The sequence below is a fragment of the Labrus bergylta genome, chromosome 5 (assembly GCF_963930695.1).
Source record: "Labrus bergylta chromosome 5, fLabBer1.1, whole genome shotgun sequence".
In the NCBI taxonomy this organism is placed as follows: domain Eukaryota; kingdom Metazoa; phylum Chordata; class Actinopteri; order Labriformes; family Labridae; genus Labrus; species Labrus bergylta.
In genome coordinates this window covers 22,524,825-22,543,034 of record NC_089199.1, presented here as the reverse complement: position 1 = coordinate 22,543,034, position 18,210 = coordinate 22,524,825, and the positions used below count along the sequence as shown (strand labels likewise).

Genomic DNA, 18,210 nt, shown 5'->3' with positions numbered 1-18,210 from the left:
TGATCCATTTAATTTTACAAAAAACTGTTCAAAACAGTGAAATCCAAGACCTCAAGACCACCTATTGTTTGTTATTGGGTTTAAACCGACAGACACGAAAATAGCGTAAGCCCCGCCCAGAAATGACGTCACATAGTTATTTGGTGATGTGGTGGAAGCTGTTTTCTTTCTTAATACTTTATGTTATGACAAGTGCGTGTTAGGCCTAGGATTTCTTATATCCCCCCCACCCCCAAATGATTGTATTTAAAATGATGATCAGTTAAACATAAGATTGTATTTCTGTCATTTGTTCCCCCACCCCCTCGGCGGGGTTACCAGAGCCCGCCCCCCCCCCCTCCGCTCTTTCCCCGGCAGCCTCCGCCTCTTCTCCCTGGTCTGTCATCCACACCGCTGTTGTTGCAGCCATTTTACTGTGGAGCGTCGGCAACAGCGGCGACCGGAGGATGCCGAACCAGCAGCGTTGAAAGGTAATGTCGCCTTTTTTTGTGGAGCGCTTTCATTCGCAGTGTGTGTAACCCCGACTCTACCGACTCAGAAAATCCGTCGGATAATGTGCGGCGAGCCGGAGGGCCAGAGGGGCTGAGGAAGCCTGTGAACTAGTGTCTGCTCAGACAGACAAGAGGAAAGATTGCTGGGATAGTGTTTAACGACCAGTGCTTGTCGTTGGCACTTCACAAGTCTGTGTAAAAAAAAAAGAAAGACGATGTCTTTCATTAAATCACTAAAAGTTGTAAATGAGCTTGTATGCTGCTGGCACACGAGTGTATTTTTTAGTATAGTTTTAGTGGTCTGATTATTTAGGGTTCTCAGAAAACAAATGTTATTGGTGTGTTCGTTAAGGGGGCGCTAGAGAGCTGTTACGACGTATGTTTGCGCACTTTTTGTTTTGGTGGGGATGGGGCTTATTGGCTTGACCTTTTGGTAGCCTCCCCGATGACTTTTAGGAATTTAGGAACAACAATTATTGGTTTCTTTGTTCTTCTCAGTTGGGTGAATAGTCTTTTTTTGTGTGGTTAGCTTGTTGTTAACTAGCTAGCTGGTTAGTCGTAGTCAGACTGGCCTCAAAGCGGTAATCTGTGATTAGCTAGCTGGCTGTGACTTCAACGTTTTAGTTAAAGGCTGTGTTCGAAAGCTTGTTGTTAACTAGCTAGCTAGCTAGTTAGTCGTAGTCAGACTGGCCTCAAAGCGGTAATCTGTGATTAGCTAGCTAGCTGTGACTTTAACGCTTTAGTTAAAGGCTGTGTTCGAAAGCTTGTTGTTAACTAGCTAGCTAGCTAGTTAGTCGTAGTCAGACTGACCTCAAAGCGGTAATCTGTGATTAGCTAGCTAGCGGTGACTTTAACATTTTAGTCAAAGGCTTGTTCCGAAACCACATACTACAAACTTCTTACTAAATTCTCAAAATATATATACTGCATACTAATCTGACTGTTAGTATGTCGTTAGCAGCATGCTAATATACAGGTCACGCAACGTATTTCCAGTCAGAGCTCCGTTCGATGAGCAAGCATCAAGCTAGCACGACCTTTGATCCGTTAATGTATTTCAACAACAATATGCAAATGTTCATTACTACGTAGTTATTTCAATATTTTTTGTCAACATGTAAAATGTATTTCAGCAGTGAATTTTGGTCGCTGGCTGGCTGGCTGGCGAGCTCTGGGATTGGATAGTCTGGGTGCCGCAGTGCATTGTGAAACAGTTTAGTATGATCAGTATGCTCCTGTTTAATTCTTAATGTTCTGACTGATCTAGTATACATCCGGATATTTCTCACATAAACAAAATTGCATCCTAGGATTTTGGATCATTCTACATCACATTGAGTGTGAATAGTATGGAAGTATGTGGATTTGGACACAGCCGAAGATTGTGACTAGGTAGTAGCCCATTGGTTACAGATTTATTTTGTCAAGCTAGCAGCTTTTTAGTTACTGATTGATCCCCACGGGATCGTTGATGGACGGCTTGCCTGAACAACACCCCCCCACCCCCTTGCTCCCCATCCCTCTTCCTGCATTTTATCCCATCTCTACCCCTATCCCTTTCCAACCCCGGCGCAGTCTAGGCCTTCGAAGGCTGTTTCATCATGAGCCGGGGATCCGGCCGAAGATTTCTGCCTTTTAATAGGGCAGTTTTTTCTTAACATTGTAACTTTTGCTGTTTTGCTAAAGTGCTCATGATGGATAGGCCGAGTCTTTGTAATATAGCAATAAGTAAGGTCTTTTACCTGCTTTTTGTTACAAAACAATGAGTATGGTCTTTTTACCTGCTCTTTTGTAATGTTAAAAGACAAAGAGTAAGGTCTTTGTAAAGTGTCTCGAGATAACACTTGTTATGAGTTGACACTATACAAATAGAAATTGACTGGTTCATTGAAAATTGATTGATTGTGACTGGCAAGCTTGTAGCTAGTTAGTCACAACTTCTTTGTGACAACTTCTTTGTGACTAGCAGCCTTACCTAACAGTAGGTGTCGCGAGTGAGCATCAGCGTAAAAATCAGCCTGATTCTATTGTTGGCAGTTGACCTAACTGCCCGCGAGTGACGTAGCGCTAAGCGCCGTTTTGACCCCGACATCCTGTTTCTATTTTCCTCTCTGTTGTTCGCGTATAGAGACAAGGAACGAGGAAGGAGGGGGAACAACAAGGCACTGACACTCAGCACTTTTCTCACTCAGCACAGCTTGTTAGGTTGTTGAGATAACAATGTCTAAGTAATATCCACGGCCGTGATTGAAATGTTGAGCGTTGACTTGTGTCAACACCACCAGAGAACAACATTTTTTTGGCTCACCGTGAGCTGTTTAAGATTGGCTGTTCGGAGGTTTCATTTATCTCCAGCTCACAACACAGGTTCAGGAAAGCCCCTTGAGCATGCCGCTGTAGTATCCATGCTTTCCCCCATTAGTGCGGTTTCTCCTTATTTGTCGCCTACACCTCTTCTTTTCTTTTTTAACTAAGACCTAGGGCTGACAACGCCAGCGCCATTCTCAACTTTTTATCAGACATTATTCTCCATTAGTAGGCTACCTATAATACGATTGGTGCGTGACAGCGGTGTGAAAATGGTCTTCTCGTATTATAACAACAAGCTACCGCCGCCCCTCACGCATGCTCAGAACGTACGTGGTGGTTGGCCGTCGGCTGTAGTTTTTGCGGTGTGTTCAAGTGCAACTTTTTGGCCAAGTTGTGAGGCAACACCATAGGCATCCTTCATCGCCACTAGTTTTTTGCTGTCTGCTTGGTGTGTCAGGGCCTTAAGATAGAAAATAGTGAATGCCCAGGTAAAAATTCCCGTCAAATAAAAAAGAAGAATTGTGTCTTGAGCTTATAGTCCCTATTTACTCAGTGTCTTGCCAATCAATGGAATATACTTTGTTTTTGATGTTCTTCATATGTTTGAGCTTGTCATTTCCTGGAAAACATAACAATTATGCTGATCACTCTTGATGCTGTACTTGGGGATTACTAATTCTGGGTATAATAAAAGACTCTCAGACATGTGTATCTTTCAGGCCATACAGGTCTAAGGAATAGCTAGGTGTTCCCTGATTTTGTGAATACTCTTGTTCAGTATCAAGTGTCATTGGTTACTGCAGAGGAATATCCATAATGTTAGCCACCAGATTTTAAAAGGAAGCGCGTTGGCATGCTGAATCAAATAAACTTTGCTGGCCAATTTGTAGAAACACACATAGGTTTCAAATCACAATTGGTCTCAATAACAACTGTTGTGTCCAACATCACTCATTTAAGCTGTTTTCACAAATGCACTGCTGAAAAGGTTCTAGTAAATGCATAGAGCAGGTTAGCCCAGGAAATTCTCCAATGTTCAATATTCACATAAGTCCTTCACAGCGTGAACATTGCCCTTTCGGAAGGGCGAGGGGTGTCTCAGTTACCATTTAGCGAGCTCACTTGCGGGCCAGCTAGGAGGTTAGCATCCCATGTTTGTCAACTGTTTAGATTTTACAGTTGTGTCAGATTGCTCCCAATCTGCATCTTTTGTTGTTCTTGCTAGCCATTTGGACCAATAATCATGCTTAACTTTTCAGGAGTAACTGTAAGATCAATTTATCATCTTTGTATATTGTTATCATCTGTTTCCATTGCTATAAATTTGAGGATGGAGAGGATGAATTTTTCGCATGGTATTATTATTAATTAATGTAATTAAACCACTTCATTAGCCCTATTCAGACTCCTGCTGTATCGTCCTCTTTCGTGCTTCTGCAATGCAGTATGGAAATTTGAATTTACAGACTGGGTCCTCAATATAACACGATATTCATGTCTAAAGGCGTTATGACGTCGGTGCTTCGTAACTGCATTGTACCATAATTGCAGTCTGAAAGGGGCTATTATGTTTTCTTTTCTCCAGTATGTCCTTCTCCATTCTTTTTTTCTTTTTTTTACTGTGATAGACACAAACTACACATAGCTTTGATATAAAGTCAAATATTCATTTGCATTGTATAGCAAACTCTGCTGCTTTATCCGTCACCTCTGTTTAATTCATTTTACGTCAAAGCTTGTCTCAGTAGACCCCTCGCCCACCCTCCTGTCCGCCAGGAGGAGTCTGTCGTTGTGAGGGTATCTGTGAACAACCTGGTCAGCAGAAATTAATTAAATGTACCCTGAAATTCTCCATGAATTTTCAGGAGAGCATATGTGAAAACAGCTTACGTCAGAGTATTGCTCGTGAAACCAATCTAATGTATAAATGCTGTGGCCAGAATTAAAATGTCTTGTTTCCAACAGTTACATAAATAGATCTGGCTTTTAGCATCTTTTTCTTTGTATCCAGAGATCTTGTTCTGATGCATAAAATGAAATACATCCGCTTACTCAGTTTGTTGACCCATGGTCTCCTTTTGCTCTTTATTAATTGTTTTGTAACTACTCAGCTGCAGCCTAATACCGTGTCCTAACAGTACGCAAGCATTGGATTTCCCGTTGCATTGCGTATTATCGCACACTTGCTAGTGTTCACATTATATTGAAGGTGGACAAACAGAAGTGTGGTACTTTGTGTTGACTCAAATCATAACGCACAAAGGCTAACCAACAAACGGCTCGCGGTGCGCCGAAAAAAGCTCAGAAAAAAAGGATAGGTGGACACGGGGCCTAAAAAGTAAATATTTGCTTGGAAAATGTATCCAGAGAGATGAGCATTAGTAAAAAGAGGCGTAAATTATGTGAATCCTTGATGGTTATCCCCACTACTGGTTACAAACTATCCTGAGAGTTTATCATGCAGCTGTTAATCAAACCCCCTCACCTCCCACACTCACCCCACACACACATGCATCAGCCTTTACCGCCCCGCCCAGTTCATCCTTATATCGCGGCCTGCCAAAGGAGGAAACTCCCTCAAGTGCATGCAGTCTTGGTGAATTATGGGAAGTTAGTTGGTTGTAGTTTCATGGCTCTTTGTCTGGATTGTACAACGTTTAGCTTTCTTTTTGTCATTTTGTCATTTTTTCCCCTCCATTCTTATTGTCCTTTTACTCACTTTTCTCCTCTTATATTCTCCCCACCCTTCTTTTTGACCTTTGACTCACTATGAAAAATGTATTTTACAGCTTCAGAAGTTCTCTGAATTTGTTTTAACTGAAGTTAAAGAGACAAATAATAAGGCCCTTTCAAGCAAAATGTGGTTATCAGGTTTCATCTGTCTGAAAAAAAAAATGAATTTCTTTAGGGAGAATTGATGCTCACAAATTTTCTTCTCTTTGAATTCTATTCTCAAAGCATTTTTCTTGTTACCCTACCATTTTCCATCCTAATTCTGCTGCAGGAATATGTATTTTTCACAAAATGTGCAGCATTGAGGTTCGGAAACGGTCATGAATATATGAGGTCATTCTTTGATCTGTCGACTGATTTAGGAGAGCTGGCCACCAATGGTATGCAAGTAACAAAGCTCTCTCTCTCAACCTAACAAACGGTACTGGCCAATCAGAAACAGTAGGGTAGGTTTTGGCAACACTGGAAGTGTGGGATCTAGCTATGTCATGTTAGCATGTTATGCTAGGCGGGCCATCTATGTACATTTTCCCTACATATGTTTGGCATTTAAGACCAATAAAGTAGTAAGTGATTGATCTCCCTCACTGTGTACACTAAACTGCGGGTGATCGGAGAGAGAGAAAAATAAAGAGATGTCCATGGTTAGGTCTTTGAATGCAAGATACAAAACTTCAAACACAGTTGCTGTTTTTTTTTCCTTTTTGTGCAGCTGCTTGCTGCTGATGGGATTTGTTCTCTCTTGCTTTTGCTGCATCTTGATAACAAGCCTCCCTAACTTGGCTCACCTGTTGTGATAACAGTCACAAGGGAAACCTTTCAAAACGGTAGTATGTTTCACAGAACCCCCCCCCAAAGACTTGGTTAAAACAAAAAAAAAAGCTGTTTGTAAATATGCGCCCAGTGTGTACTCAGCTGTCTGAGGTAATAGAGTTGCTGCCTCACCCGCTACACTTGATTGTCTATTGGGGTTGTCAGTGTGAGGTGTTCAGAGACGTGCATCTTTAGGTTCTTGAAACTGCACCCCCTCTCTACCAGCATCCCATCTATCTTCAGTGGGTTGTAATCCCTCAGCTGTCCTCTACCTAAGTCCACGATCAGCTCCTTGGTTTTGCTGATGTTCAGAAGCATATTTTTGGCCTGGCACCACTATGACAGGTTTCCAACTTCCCCTGTATGTCTGCTCATCATTGTTGCTATGCGACTAAATGTGTCATCTGCAAACTTCATGATGATGTTGGAGCTGCTCGTAGCCACACAGTGTGTGTCCAGGGTGAAGAGAGCAGGGACCGGTGTTGAGGGTGCAGGGGCTGGAGGTGTGTCTGCCCACTCTGACCACCTGAGATCTGTTTGAGAGAAAGTCCAGGATCCAATTGCACAGAGAAGTATGAAGCCTAGGTCAACCAGCTTGGAATGGAGGCTGGCAATGGCTATGGTGTTGAAAACAGAACTAAAATCAATGAACAGCAGTCTCACATAGTCCACCTCCCGTTGGTCCAGATGGTGAGTTTGGTGGGCAGTACCTGGGAGACAGTGTCATCAGTTGATCTGTTATGAATGTATGAGAACTGAAGTGGATCCAGAGATTCAGGTAGCTAAGGACCAGATGTGCACCTTGATGAGTCTCTCCTAGCACTTCATCCCTTTTGAAGTGAGTGCTACTGCGCGTTAGTCAATAAGGCTAGTTGGAGTGGCGCTCTAAAATACAGGGACAATGATTGCTTTTTTCAGGTATGTTGGGCCTCGGGCTGACTCAAGGAGAGGTTGTATGCTGGTAAACACTGGCGCTAACAGGGCAGCACTTCAACACTCTGTTACTGTACTCTGTTTACTCTCTTCAGTGTTCTCATGCTGTGAAGAGTTCCTGCGTCTGCCTTGGCTAGCATGCTCACATTAGCTTTGCTTGTGCTAGCCTCAAACTGCACACAAAAGCCTCCGTCCACAGATGCCACTTTTTCAATATAAAACCAATGTAGTTCAGCGTTTTGTTACATGTCTGGACATGCATAAAGGGGTGAATAACTTTACCTATAGCCAACGGAAGCTCACCACCCATTAGGTAACTAGTCTACTCTTTCACAGAACTATGTGAGCGTTTGCTCCCTACCAGCTGCTAGTCTACTCTTTCCTAGTACTGGAGCTATTTAAAATTACTCCGCTAACACCTTGTCGTGAAGGGAAGACTTGTATATCCGCCTAGCCCTAGGATTATATACCTAGAATAATTAGATTCAAGTATAATCCTTAGCCGTTTTCACATATGCACTCCGAATAATATTGAGATAATTACAGGAGGAACTCTCCGGAGATTATCCCGAACTAGCCATTCACATATGCTCCTCACAGCGGGGGACTATCCCTGTCAGAGGGGAGGGGGATTGGGGTATTTCCTGAGGTAAGACGTAAATAAACAATGCGGAAGTAGCGGCCGAAGCAACAGAGTCCGCTACACAACGTTATAATGAGAATATTTGCCTTTATATCAATGCTATGTGTAGCATCCACAAAAGAGTGGAGAACAACATACTGCCGAACAGAGAACATAATGCAGACGTTTAATTACGTGCACGGAGATTGTAGTGATCGCGTGCAGACACTTAAGCCAGTCACTGTATATAAACGTCATTCTCTTTCTATTTGTTCAAGTTGAAATCTCCGGAGTATATACTGCCATGTTCAGACAACAGCTCACTCAGACTTTCTGCGGAAAAAATACTAGGGGTCTGGCCGGAGAAACTCCGGGTAAAGTCTGCATGAAAAATGCAGCTGTTTGCGTTCACACATAGCCTAAATCCCCTTTGGGTCACCAAATCCCCAGAGTTTTTCAGGAAATTTCCATGTGGGAAAAGGGTTGTTGATTCAGGACCCTAAATTAGCCCCCGGAGGCTTGCACCCCCGGAGAGGGATTAACTGCAACCCTCCTCACTTGGATGCTAGGTGTGTGTGGTGTGAAGTAAAAGTCAGTATAAGTGTGTCGTGGTGTGTCTGCTCATACCTCCCGAGGTTCACACGGCGTCCTTAAGTGAGACTCAGGTCTTTGAGGTATTAATGACTTCAGTTCGAAAAAGGTTTCAAAAGGTTTCCGAAAATTTATTGAAAAAACTTCAAAAGATATTCAAAATTCAAATACAAATCAGTAAAAGTAAAAATAGGAAAATGTAAAAAGTTAAATACAAATTCCAAAGTTTAAACCCGAGCGTGTAGACACTTGAGGTTTTAAAAGATCTGTCTCAGAGACTAAGTCCCGAAACAGGGATTTAAAAGTCAGAGTGACGTATGTGGTTTTGCTCAAAGTATGGCACACTTATCCTGACCTCACAGGTGCATAGGCTCTGCGGATGTGTGCATGATTGACAGAATATGTAAAAGCAAAGAAAGTAGTTATGACTATATGACATATGAATTAAATGATAATAAAAGAAAAGAACACATATGGTAAAAACATATGTGTTGATCTTTCAACAGTTTTCAGCAATCAGCACCCTGACCACAATAACGTCATCAGAGTCAGCTGTTTTTTGTCGCTGCACTCACAGCTCATAAAACGAACTGCTCCTTGACTTCCCAGATTCTTAAGTCCTTGCGGAACACAGACAACGAGTCTGATGGCAGGATGGCTTGATTTTGCACCAGGGTAGTGAGCCATATTTCGGTCAGGAAGAAGATGTAACAGTCCCTCATGTCCCGCTGGTATCTTAACATACATCTCAAAATCATACATCTTGTTATCCATCTACTGGATTGTCAAGTAGGATGCTTGGTTTAGACGGGCCGTGGGTTTGAGCCTAATCCTGTTCCGAACAGCACTAGGTGTTTCTCCTGCTAGACCCTTAGTATTTTCTCAGCAGCAAGTCTGATTGGGCTAATGTGAGAACGCAGCTGGATATTATCAGGAGAATTCACCTCAAGTAAGTGGGAGGGGGTGGTGACGTTTATATCCTGTGACTGGTGCATGGTCTTAGGCAAGTCACGCAAGGTTGGGAGAAATTAGAGAGTTGAAATGCAGCATGTAGCTAGCTTGAGCTTCATCTGATGTGTTCACTTGCTCAAGTACTCAACATCATTAATCAAGTAATGTTTCACTACTTGGCACCTGTGGCACATGTTTTTTATAGGCAACAGTAGTCCAACTACAGTAGTCCAGTAGTTTAGGGCAGTAAAACAATCATGTGACACACTGAAATCTGGTGTTTTTAGCTTTGTGTAGTGTTAGCATTAAATTTTTGTTGCAATTGTGTTTTTTTCCACCTGTGGTTGGCAAGATTTTTGAGGTATGGTCCGTTGCACTCAGTCTCTTAAGAGCAATATCACTCCAGGAAACACTGAACCGATACAACTTGCAAGAAAAAGGTCACATGACAAGGACATGACTTTTTAAGAAAGAATGGAACTGCAGAAAGTAATATTACAAAACTTTAGTTCAACTCTCCAAAGCTGTTCTTGAATGCAAGCCTACTTGGCATTATTATTACTTATTCATTGTGGGAGTAAGGGTCAATGCACTCAGATGTTTGAGTATATTTGTACAACAGCTTTGTTTTTCCTTTTGTTTTTGGTCCTTCAAATAAAAATAAATGGAAAAGTTTGCAGTATTGAAGCACTAAGACACCTTGAACTAGCGGGTCAGATAATTAAGCTTTTTTCCTGTTAGAAAAGGTTGTCTGGAAGTGTTTGCCCAAAGTTCCTGGTTGCCATGGTGGCTAATGAAACTCGTTAAGTTGAGGGCATAGAGGTGTAGAACTAATGCTGAATTAAAAGTCCGTCACAGCTTCTGCTTGTAGGCTCAGAGTAACGAGCCAGCTGGGGTCGTTTCTTTCACCAGATGTTCAGTGTTACTGTTACTGTGTGTTGATGTAGTGATGTGAGGTGTTCGATTACACTTCTGCTGACAGTTAACAAGGTTCTCCCCCGAGCATTAATGTACCTATTAAAAATCTCCAGCTTGTGTGCTCACAGCTGCGGCAGTTCACGTTTATGTCAAAATTTGATATCCCTTTGACCCTTTTCAGTAACATCTTGGAGTGAGCCTTTCCTCACAGAATTTAAAACCGCCAACAAACGTTATTATAGCATAGATATTGTAACGTAAGACGATGTGTGAAATATTGTGAATACACCTAAAAGTGTTGAATTTTTTAATTCAATGTTAACACAAAAATTCTCCAGTTAGCATGAAACCGAATCGTTTGGGTAGAACCTAAAAATGCACTTGTAAAAAAATGGAAAAACATCAGTATTCCCTTGCACTGATGTACTCTCTATTATACAGTCAATAAACATAAAGAATTAACAAATAGTTTTCTTTTATTGCTTCCTAATTGATGAGTCAACATAAGGGATGTTATAGAAGACCAAAAGTGTGTCAGGCCTTTTTTTTTTTTTTTGTCGTTCCTTAAAAAGAACATTTGATTGATAAAATGGTGAAAATTCTCACTATTATATTGGTGTACATTTTATGTGATAAGTTCTCTTGTGAACGAATCTATTCTGTATTTTCCTTGCAGGATATACAACATGGCTGACGCGGTGCGAGGTCCCGTGGTTGGCCGTCCATTGGCTTTTGCCAATGAAGAGCGGCGGACGGTTCACTCCTGGGCCCGGATCTCATCAGCAGGGCAGAACGTCCTCCTGGATGCTCTGAAGATCCTCAGCCCCATGTCCCGGGACCTCTCGAGCAGCGAGGAACTGGTCACATTCCTGCAGGAGCTGAGAGAAGAGGGCCACAGGCCTACGGTGCTGCGCAGCAAGGACGTGTACCACTACCGCTCCTGCACCAACCAACTCCTTACTATAGACAAGCTGAAACCGCCCAGCAGGAACGTAAGGCCCACCGCCAAGAGGAGGGCAAAAAGGCCCTTAAATAAGAAGAGGGACGTGCACCCATCCTGGAACATCTCTGGAAGGAGCAGCCCCAGAATACATGGGATCCCCCCTCCAGAGCTGCTGATGGCCAATCGAGGCATTATCTGTTGCAGGACTCCCAGTCGGACAGTAGAGACGTTGCAGGCCCTTCAGGTTCAGCCATGTCTCAGACTTACCAACATTGAAGGCTCGTCTGGCTTCCATACTGCTAGACTCCAGATCCACACTTCCTGGGACTCCTCCTCTGAGGTGCCCTCTGTTGCTTTTTCCCAGCAACAGCACCCTCCAACACTTTCAGGAATACCTTTGCAGCCTTCTCAGAACGGTGGTGGGGCACCCACCAAAGCTGTGGCCTTGTTCAGCCAGAAGAGCCTGTCCTGTCCCATCCGATTGGATGGGGCACTTATTGGTGACTCTGCACCTGTCTTTTACGCTAATGGCAGGGCATTCCCAGAGACTCACACAGAGCTGACCAGTAATGGTTGGAGGAGCAACGGCATCCATAAGGAAGCCCGGAGCCCCAAGGAACTGAACCATCCAACCAGGCAGAGAAATGGCTGGAAAGACAAGAAAAGTTTTAGATGGAGAGTGATAAAGGTGGATGGCTCTCGCTCTGTAGCTGATGCCTGCAGAAAAGCACAGAAGATTCTACAGGTCAACCTGTCGCCAGTGATTCAGATACAACCTCTCCAGCATCTGATAAGAGACTTCAGATACCAGAATAAGTGACAATTCCCCCAAACCCCCATTGTTTCCTCTAGCAGATGTTAGTGTTTTACATCCATTAGCCTCTACCTGACATGACAGATATCTTTCATGGGTTTGTGATCACTGCTCATAGTTGGAGATAAAGAAGTTAGTATCTGTCTGTAGAAGTTCTGGTTTCTTACAGGGGCACTTGGGTTCAAAAGGCATTTAAAGCTAGGTGATGCGTTTCCCAGCAGGCTGGGAAATGACACTCAGCCAAATGTTGGTACATTATCATTATCCTGTCAACGGGAGTTTCAACCAACCATCATTCTGCTTTGAGTTGTCTTGCTGCTAGCTAGTGTTGCAGATTCATTTTGGGAGGTAGCATCCACTGTGACTGTTAAATCAGATTAACTTTCTGCCCTTCCCAAAGGGACTGAGAGTGGCTAACATCTGTTTGAAGAGTATTTATAACTTGTTTGAAGTATAGAGCCATTTCGTTAAAGTTTTTCTTGTCTTGCCTAAAACAGTGCAGACACTCTACAGTATCCTATTTTCTATAGAAAAGAAGTAGAGAAAATGAAGAGTTAGTTGGGCCTTGAGGATCCTGTTAGGCACTCAGATGAACTGGTGGACTAAGTTTCCACAGTCTTCAGGTGAGCGGACATGGTGGTTGGTTGGTTCCAACAAAACAAATGAACTTAACAAAATGAGGCAAGAAGAGAGAAAGTGTTCAGTTTGTCTTCCTGTTTTTGTAATTTTTTTTGTTGTGTTTTCACTGGAAATCGGGAGGCTCTTGCAGCGAGTTCAGCAGGGAATCCGACGCGCGAGCATACTTAGAGATAGATCGATCGATATCTGTGAGATTTGTTTGAACGACAGTCCTTCACAAAGTGTTCCTTTTGGTTTGGTTAATCCATACACAAAGACAAAAACTGAGTATTTTTGACTGTTGGGAAGTTTTCATGTCTTACTATGACAAACCTTGAACAAATTAAACCTCTGAGATGAATCTCTAAATGTAAATTAAGGGAAAAGATTGTAAAATTGGTTGAGTTTTATTTTCTCCCCTCAAGTTTTTCAATTCTGGTAAGAGACCCAGGTCTACATGTGTTTTAAGAAGTCTTACCCCAGATTGAAAAGATTGAAGAGATTGAAAAGGTTTGTCAAAATGTGTTATACTTTAGCTGCAAGACTGTTGAGTTAAATTTAAGACTGCAGCACTTAAACGTTTCATTTCCCATCAGAACTCACTCTGCGCTCCTCTCTTTTGATCTGATGGCAAAATTAAATTATAGTTTTTTTTTTGGACTCTTTGCTGTGAAAACAACTGTTGTGGCCAACTTCAAAACTAAAAAATGTACTTTTAGAGTGGGACAGTGCTGCATTGTTGATTCTTCCTGAACATGAAAGTCGTAAATGTTTTATTTCCTGCAGCACGTAGAAAGCTTTTGAAATGATTTCTTAAATTTGGTTTGACTTTCTTTGACCCCACACTGAATTTTGCTACAGGTGCTAACATTTCATTATGGATGCTGAATTAAACGACTGGTAAAGGGATGTAGTCATGTTTCTCTCCTCCGGTTCAGATTGGAGCATTTTCTGAGGGATTGAAAACATTGCTCCCACTGCAGGTTGGGTGCTATCCAATGAGTTGTTTTCTTACTGAGGAACCACCTAAATCCATTTTCAGTCTGTGAAAAACTCCTGTGTATTCCCCTAAAAATATGAGATTGTTGGGTTAAACCAAATTCCTCAAAACAAAGACAATGTTTAAAGTGCTGAAGTTTGTATTTGACCTTGGAAGCAGCTCTAGAAAATCAACTCAGAGCAACAGGAACCTTTTCTTAATTCTACTGATCTCAAGACCATCAAATTCAGTTTAAATATCTCGGAAAAGCCAGTAAGATTACAGAGGTCTGTGTCTTTTGCCTTTACACTACGGCAACAAGTTGCATTACTCTGAAAAATATCAAATATGTTCCAAGCATATGTTCCAAGCATCTGTTCCATGTTTGGATGTGTTGGATTCTGTTGCAGGCCACTATGTAGACCAAATTTAACAGATTTCAATTGTTAATCTGTGCTTTCGGGTTCAGTGTCATCTGTTTGTTTACCGTTTAAACTGAGACCACATCAGTGTTTAGTGGTCGGCTTAGCAGGTTTCCACGTCGCCATTCTCGATGAAGGTCATGTTCTTGAAGAGCCCCCCCCCCCTCGTCTGATCTCTCGTACGCAGTCATGTTCATGACCGTTGACAATTCCCCCTTTTCTAGATCTTCTTTCTGTTAGTCTTATTTGTGCAACACTTGTATAAAATTGTATTTCCTACATGATCTTTGAAAACCTTTTTGTTCAATAAAAAATCTGAAAATAATTGGGGTTTTTTCTTACTCTCTCTCAGCAGCATGTTCATCATGTGGACCAAAACAAGTGAGAACAAACTCATGAAATATTACCTTAATGGCTATCTGATCAGATTTATTTTTCAGATGTACTCAACCTCGTTTTCTGAAAAAGTGAGGATGTTAAGTGAAATGTAAATAAAAACAGAATATGATGAGTTGCGAAACACTGAAACCCCACATGATTTGCCCAATTTGAATTTAATGCCGACATGAATCAATCAAAGTTTGGACAGTGGCAAAAAAAAAAAAATGATGGAACATCTTCCAGTTATTAGGGTTAGCTGGCAATGTGCTTGGATTAAAAAGTCTTCCTGTCGTACAAAAAGATGGACAGGGGCGTCTCTTTGAATGATGGTGCTCGCGAATATTGCAACACTTGAATGTTTTTTGAACATATTCTGCAAAGAATGGGGATTTCATCGTCTCTGGTTCATATTATCATTTATAATATGATGTCAGGTTTCAGCTCCAGTGAGCTTTCAGTCTGTTAAGATTGCTTATTACAATTCTGATATTTTGTTCACCTTTTTTTATAAAGGGATACTCAGATTTGAGTTGTCTTTTATTTAGAAACTGCTTTTCTTTTTTAATGATAGGCCTAGTTGTTTTTTGGTTTCAGAAAGATTTTTTTGGACAAAGTTAGGCAATTTTACTTTGAGGGATTTTTTTTACTATTTATTTATTTATCTATTTTAAACAGTTTACAGACCTTTCATTGAAGCCCAGGTGCATTTATTCAGCTTTCTCGGACAAGAGATCCTCATACGTCAGAAACATTTTTGAATGACAGTTTGATATGTTAGTCACAGCAAAAATGAAACTGCAAAGAAGAGGTCTAAAGAGGAGTGTGATGATAGTTTGCTTAATTTTTTTCATTTATGAAGTATGCTATTTTTTAAATTAGGAGCTGTTGTTGTTGGTATTGTATTTGGATCGTCTGTGTGAACAACACTTAAAGCCAAACACAAGCCCTCAAAATGCAGACACTTCCTGTTGTGACAACCCCAAATGTATCAGCAGAGGCACTGCTTTTCAACAGGCAAGACAAAAAATGGAGCCTCCCCCCAATTGTCTTTTGCCTAGGGCAAAAGACAATTGGGACTCTAGAATTGGGACTCTAGAATTGCCTCTAGCTGCCAATTGTCCGTCTCCCCATTCAGTTGCCTTCAGGTAGAGAGGGGCGGAGCCAGTTCATTTGAGTTCATGCACCTGGGCAGTCTAGGCCTGGGTATTTAAGCTGGCTTCTCATCCTGCTCTCTTTCTCTATTGCCATCACCAACTTTGTTTACTTCAAAACGGTGTGGTCTCCCTCTTTTCCAGTGCACTGAGTCTGGGTTGTGATATTCACAGACACTGTCTACATGTCTAAGACTACAGTGAACCGAATGTATCTAAATGGTAAGTGCTTTTACACATCAAGCTATAACTCTCCTTAAGAAACCAAACACATAAATTAACAAATTATAGCCTAAATAAGTTTAGCACACACGTGAAGACTTCCCGTTTTCAAAGTGTTAATGGTTAGCCCTCCTGATGCCATGGCAACTAGAGGTAGGCTGCGACATTCCATCTGGATCTGAACACACCAAGAACAAGCGCATCAAAACTATAAAAAAAATTAGTCACTGTAATGAATCCACAGTCATGTATTAAAATGCACAGTCACTCTGTCTTTACATAGAATAATGTTTTAGTCACAAAAATTGGAGCTAAACATTGTGGTTTGTGTACACTTCCGGTTTTATTATGAGGCGGTGCGGAAACGGACAACACCAGATTTTTGTGCGGCTTCCAATTAAATATCAAAACGAAAAGACATTTATTTACATTTATTTATTTAACATTTATGAAATGATAAGTAATTATGTTTTTTTTTGTTTACGGATCTGTAAAGCTTGCTAGCTTGATTGATTCATGTTTTTTCTAATGTCTCAGCTGGACAGTTTATGGTCCTGGAATACTCACCTGCTCTGCCTCCATGAAGCAAACAGAAGAGTTAAGTTTGTCTCTCCACAGACCAGCTGAATTCTCGTTCTTTGTGCTGGTAATGAAACACTGAGCTTCAAATTGTTTCAGGTATAAAAATACAGGCTCAAGATTTTAACACAAGCAGAGGCAACTTTTTAACATTTCCTGCAAAGATATATCGCTTGAAATGCTTGACTGTCATTTTGACAACATTCTGCCCAACAAGAAATCAATCCAGGTCATGACAGGTGCAGCTGTGACTCAGTGGGTTGGTTGTCTCTCAACCCAATGGTTGGGGGTTCGATCCCCAGCTCCTGGCTGCAGCCAAGTGTCGATAAGATAAGATAACACTTTATTGTCCATTTGTCTTGCATTACAAGCTCAGAAATCCTTACATTCCAATCAGATCACAGCATACTCTATATACAGAATGTAAAAACAGCATAAGTTACATTAAAAATCACAGTTCAGCAGTGACATAGATAAATAATGTTAGGAGATTGTCCATAGTTTAAAGTGCTCACGGTCCATGTGCCGCCCAGGTCAGGTACATTAATGATTGGAAATGTGTGGGGTGGGGTTTGGCCTGCCTCCGCTCTATTGTTTGTTCAGCAGTGATATGGAGTGAGGAATGAAAGAGTGTTTGTACTTGTTCCTCTTACAGTTTGGCACCATAAAGCGCCTCCCAGAGGGCAGGAGCTGATACTCCTCATGTAGGACATGAGAAATGTCGGAGGCTATCTTCCCAGTCAGTCTGAAGGTGTGCTTAGTGCAGCTCACCTGGAGCGATGTGTCCTTAGGAAAGTCACTCAACCCCAAGTTTCTCCTGCTGCTTCGGCAGCAGTGTATACTGGGATTAGTTATACTGATGGACACTTCTGCCATCTAGAAAATGTAGATAAAGTTTTAATGTTGGCTGTGTCAGGTTGAACCATATAACAACACGACCAGAGCAACGCGTAACCTGCTCAGGCATGTGGACGTTAACCTGCAAGGAAGAACGAAGGCTGGCTTTGCTAGCACTGCTAACATTAGCCACACTTTGCAATCTAATTTGACATTGTTTACCCACAGATGCTGTTTAGCCGTGTTTAATTAATTTTGTCCAATTCTGACTGTTTCTGGTAGTCTTCTTAACTTCAGACTAGTTCACAAGTCTGAAGTGTAATTGGCTGGGAAATTGGCAGAACTGAGGTCTACATTAAAATCCTCGGTCCATATCAACGTTGTGAACTCGTGCAGGTGAAGTGTGCTTGGGCATGGCACGGATTGCCAAGTGTGAGTGCGCCCACTCAGGAGAGTTCAGGTGAGGATTGTACCTATCTCTGATTTCAGCAGCAGATAGATCTCATTACTGATATGTCGTGGCTTGTTGGTACCTGGTAAAGCCCCGAGGCTTAGAGTTAATTAATTCCTCAGGGTGTAACACCAAATTATTTATACAGAATTACCTGAGGTGTGACACCAAAGACATTAGAAAGCAATGTTTTTTGATCCTCTTAACTAAAGTTGATCTGGTTATTCATGAGCTAAAAAAGTTGCATACTAATGCACAAAAGGCTTCTCATCACTGTTGACCAAACATTTTAAAGCTGCTCCACAGGACCTGAACTCATGAAAGGGAAGTTTCTTTTGCAAAATACAATTTGCATTTCAGCCTGATTAAGTTTGACCGGTGAGGGAAATGTTGGATTGTCCAACATTAGGCAACAAAGAGAGGTGGTTTGTTCCATGTATCTCCTGAAATC

General features: G+C 41.7%; 1 protein-coding gene across 1 annotated transcript; it reads left to right on the top strand.

Annotated features, from left to right (window-relative positions):
• The first annotated feature begins 363 nt into the window (after positions 1 to 363).
• ccdc71 (coiled-coil domain containing 71) lies at positions 364 to 14,463 on the top strand. Its single transcript, XM_020630617.3, has 2 exons — positions 364 to 470; positions 11,039 to 14,463. Exon 2 carries the CDS (start codon positions 11,049 to 11,051, stop codon positions 12,123 to 12,125), a length of 1,077 nt encoding a protein of 358 aa, XP_020486273.1. The 5' UTR covers positions 364 to 470; positions 11,039 to 11,048; the 3' UTR covers positions 12,126 to 14,463.
• The last annotated feature ends 3,747 nt before the right edge of the window (positions 14,464 to 18,210 follow it).

Excerpts from the sequence above, each read along its gene's own strand:
- ccdc71 (XM_020630617.3), top strand. The coding sequence starts at position 11,049 with ATGGCTGACGCGGTGCGAGGTCCCGTGGTTGGCCGTCCATTGGCTTTT.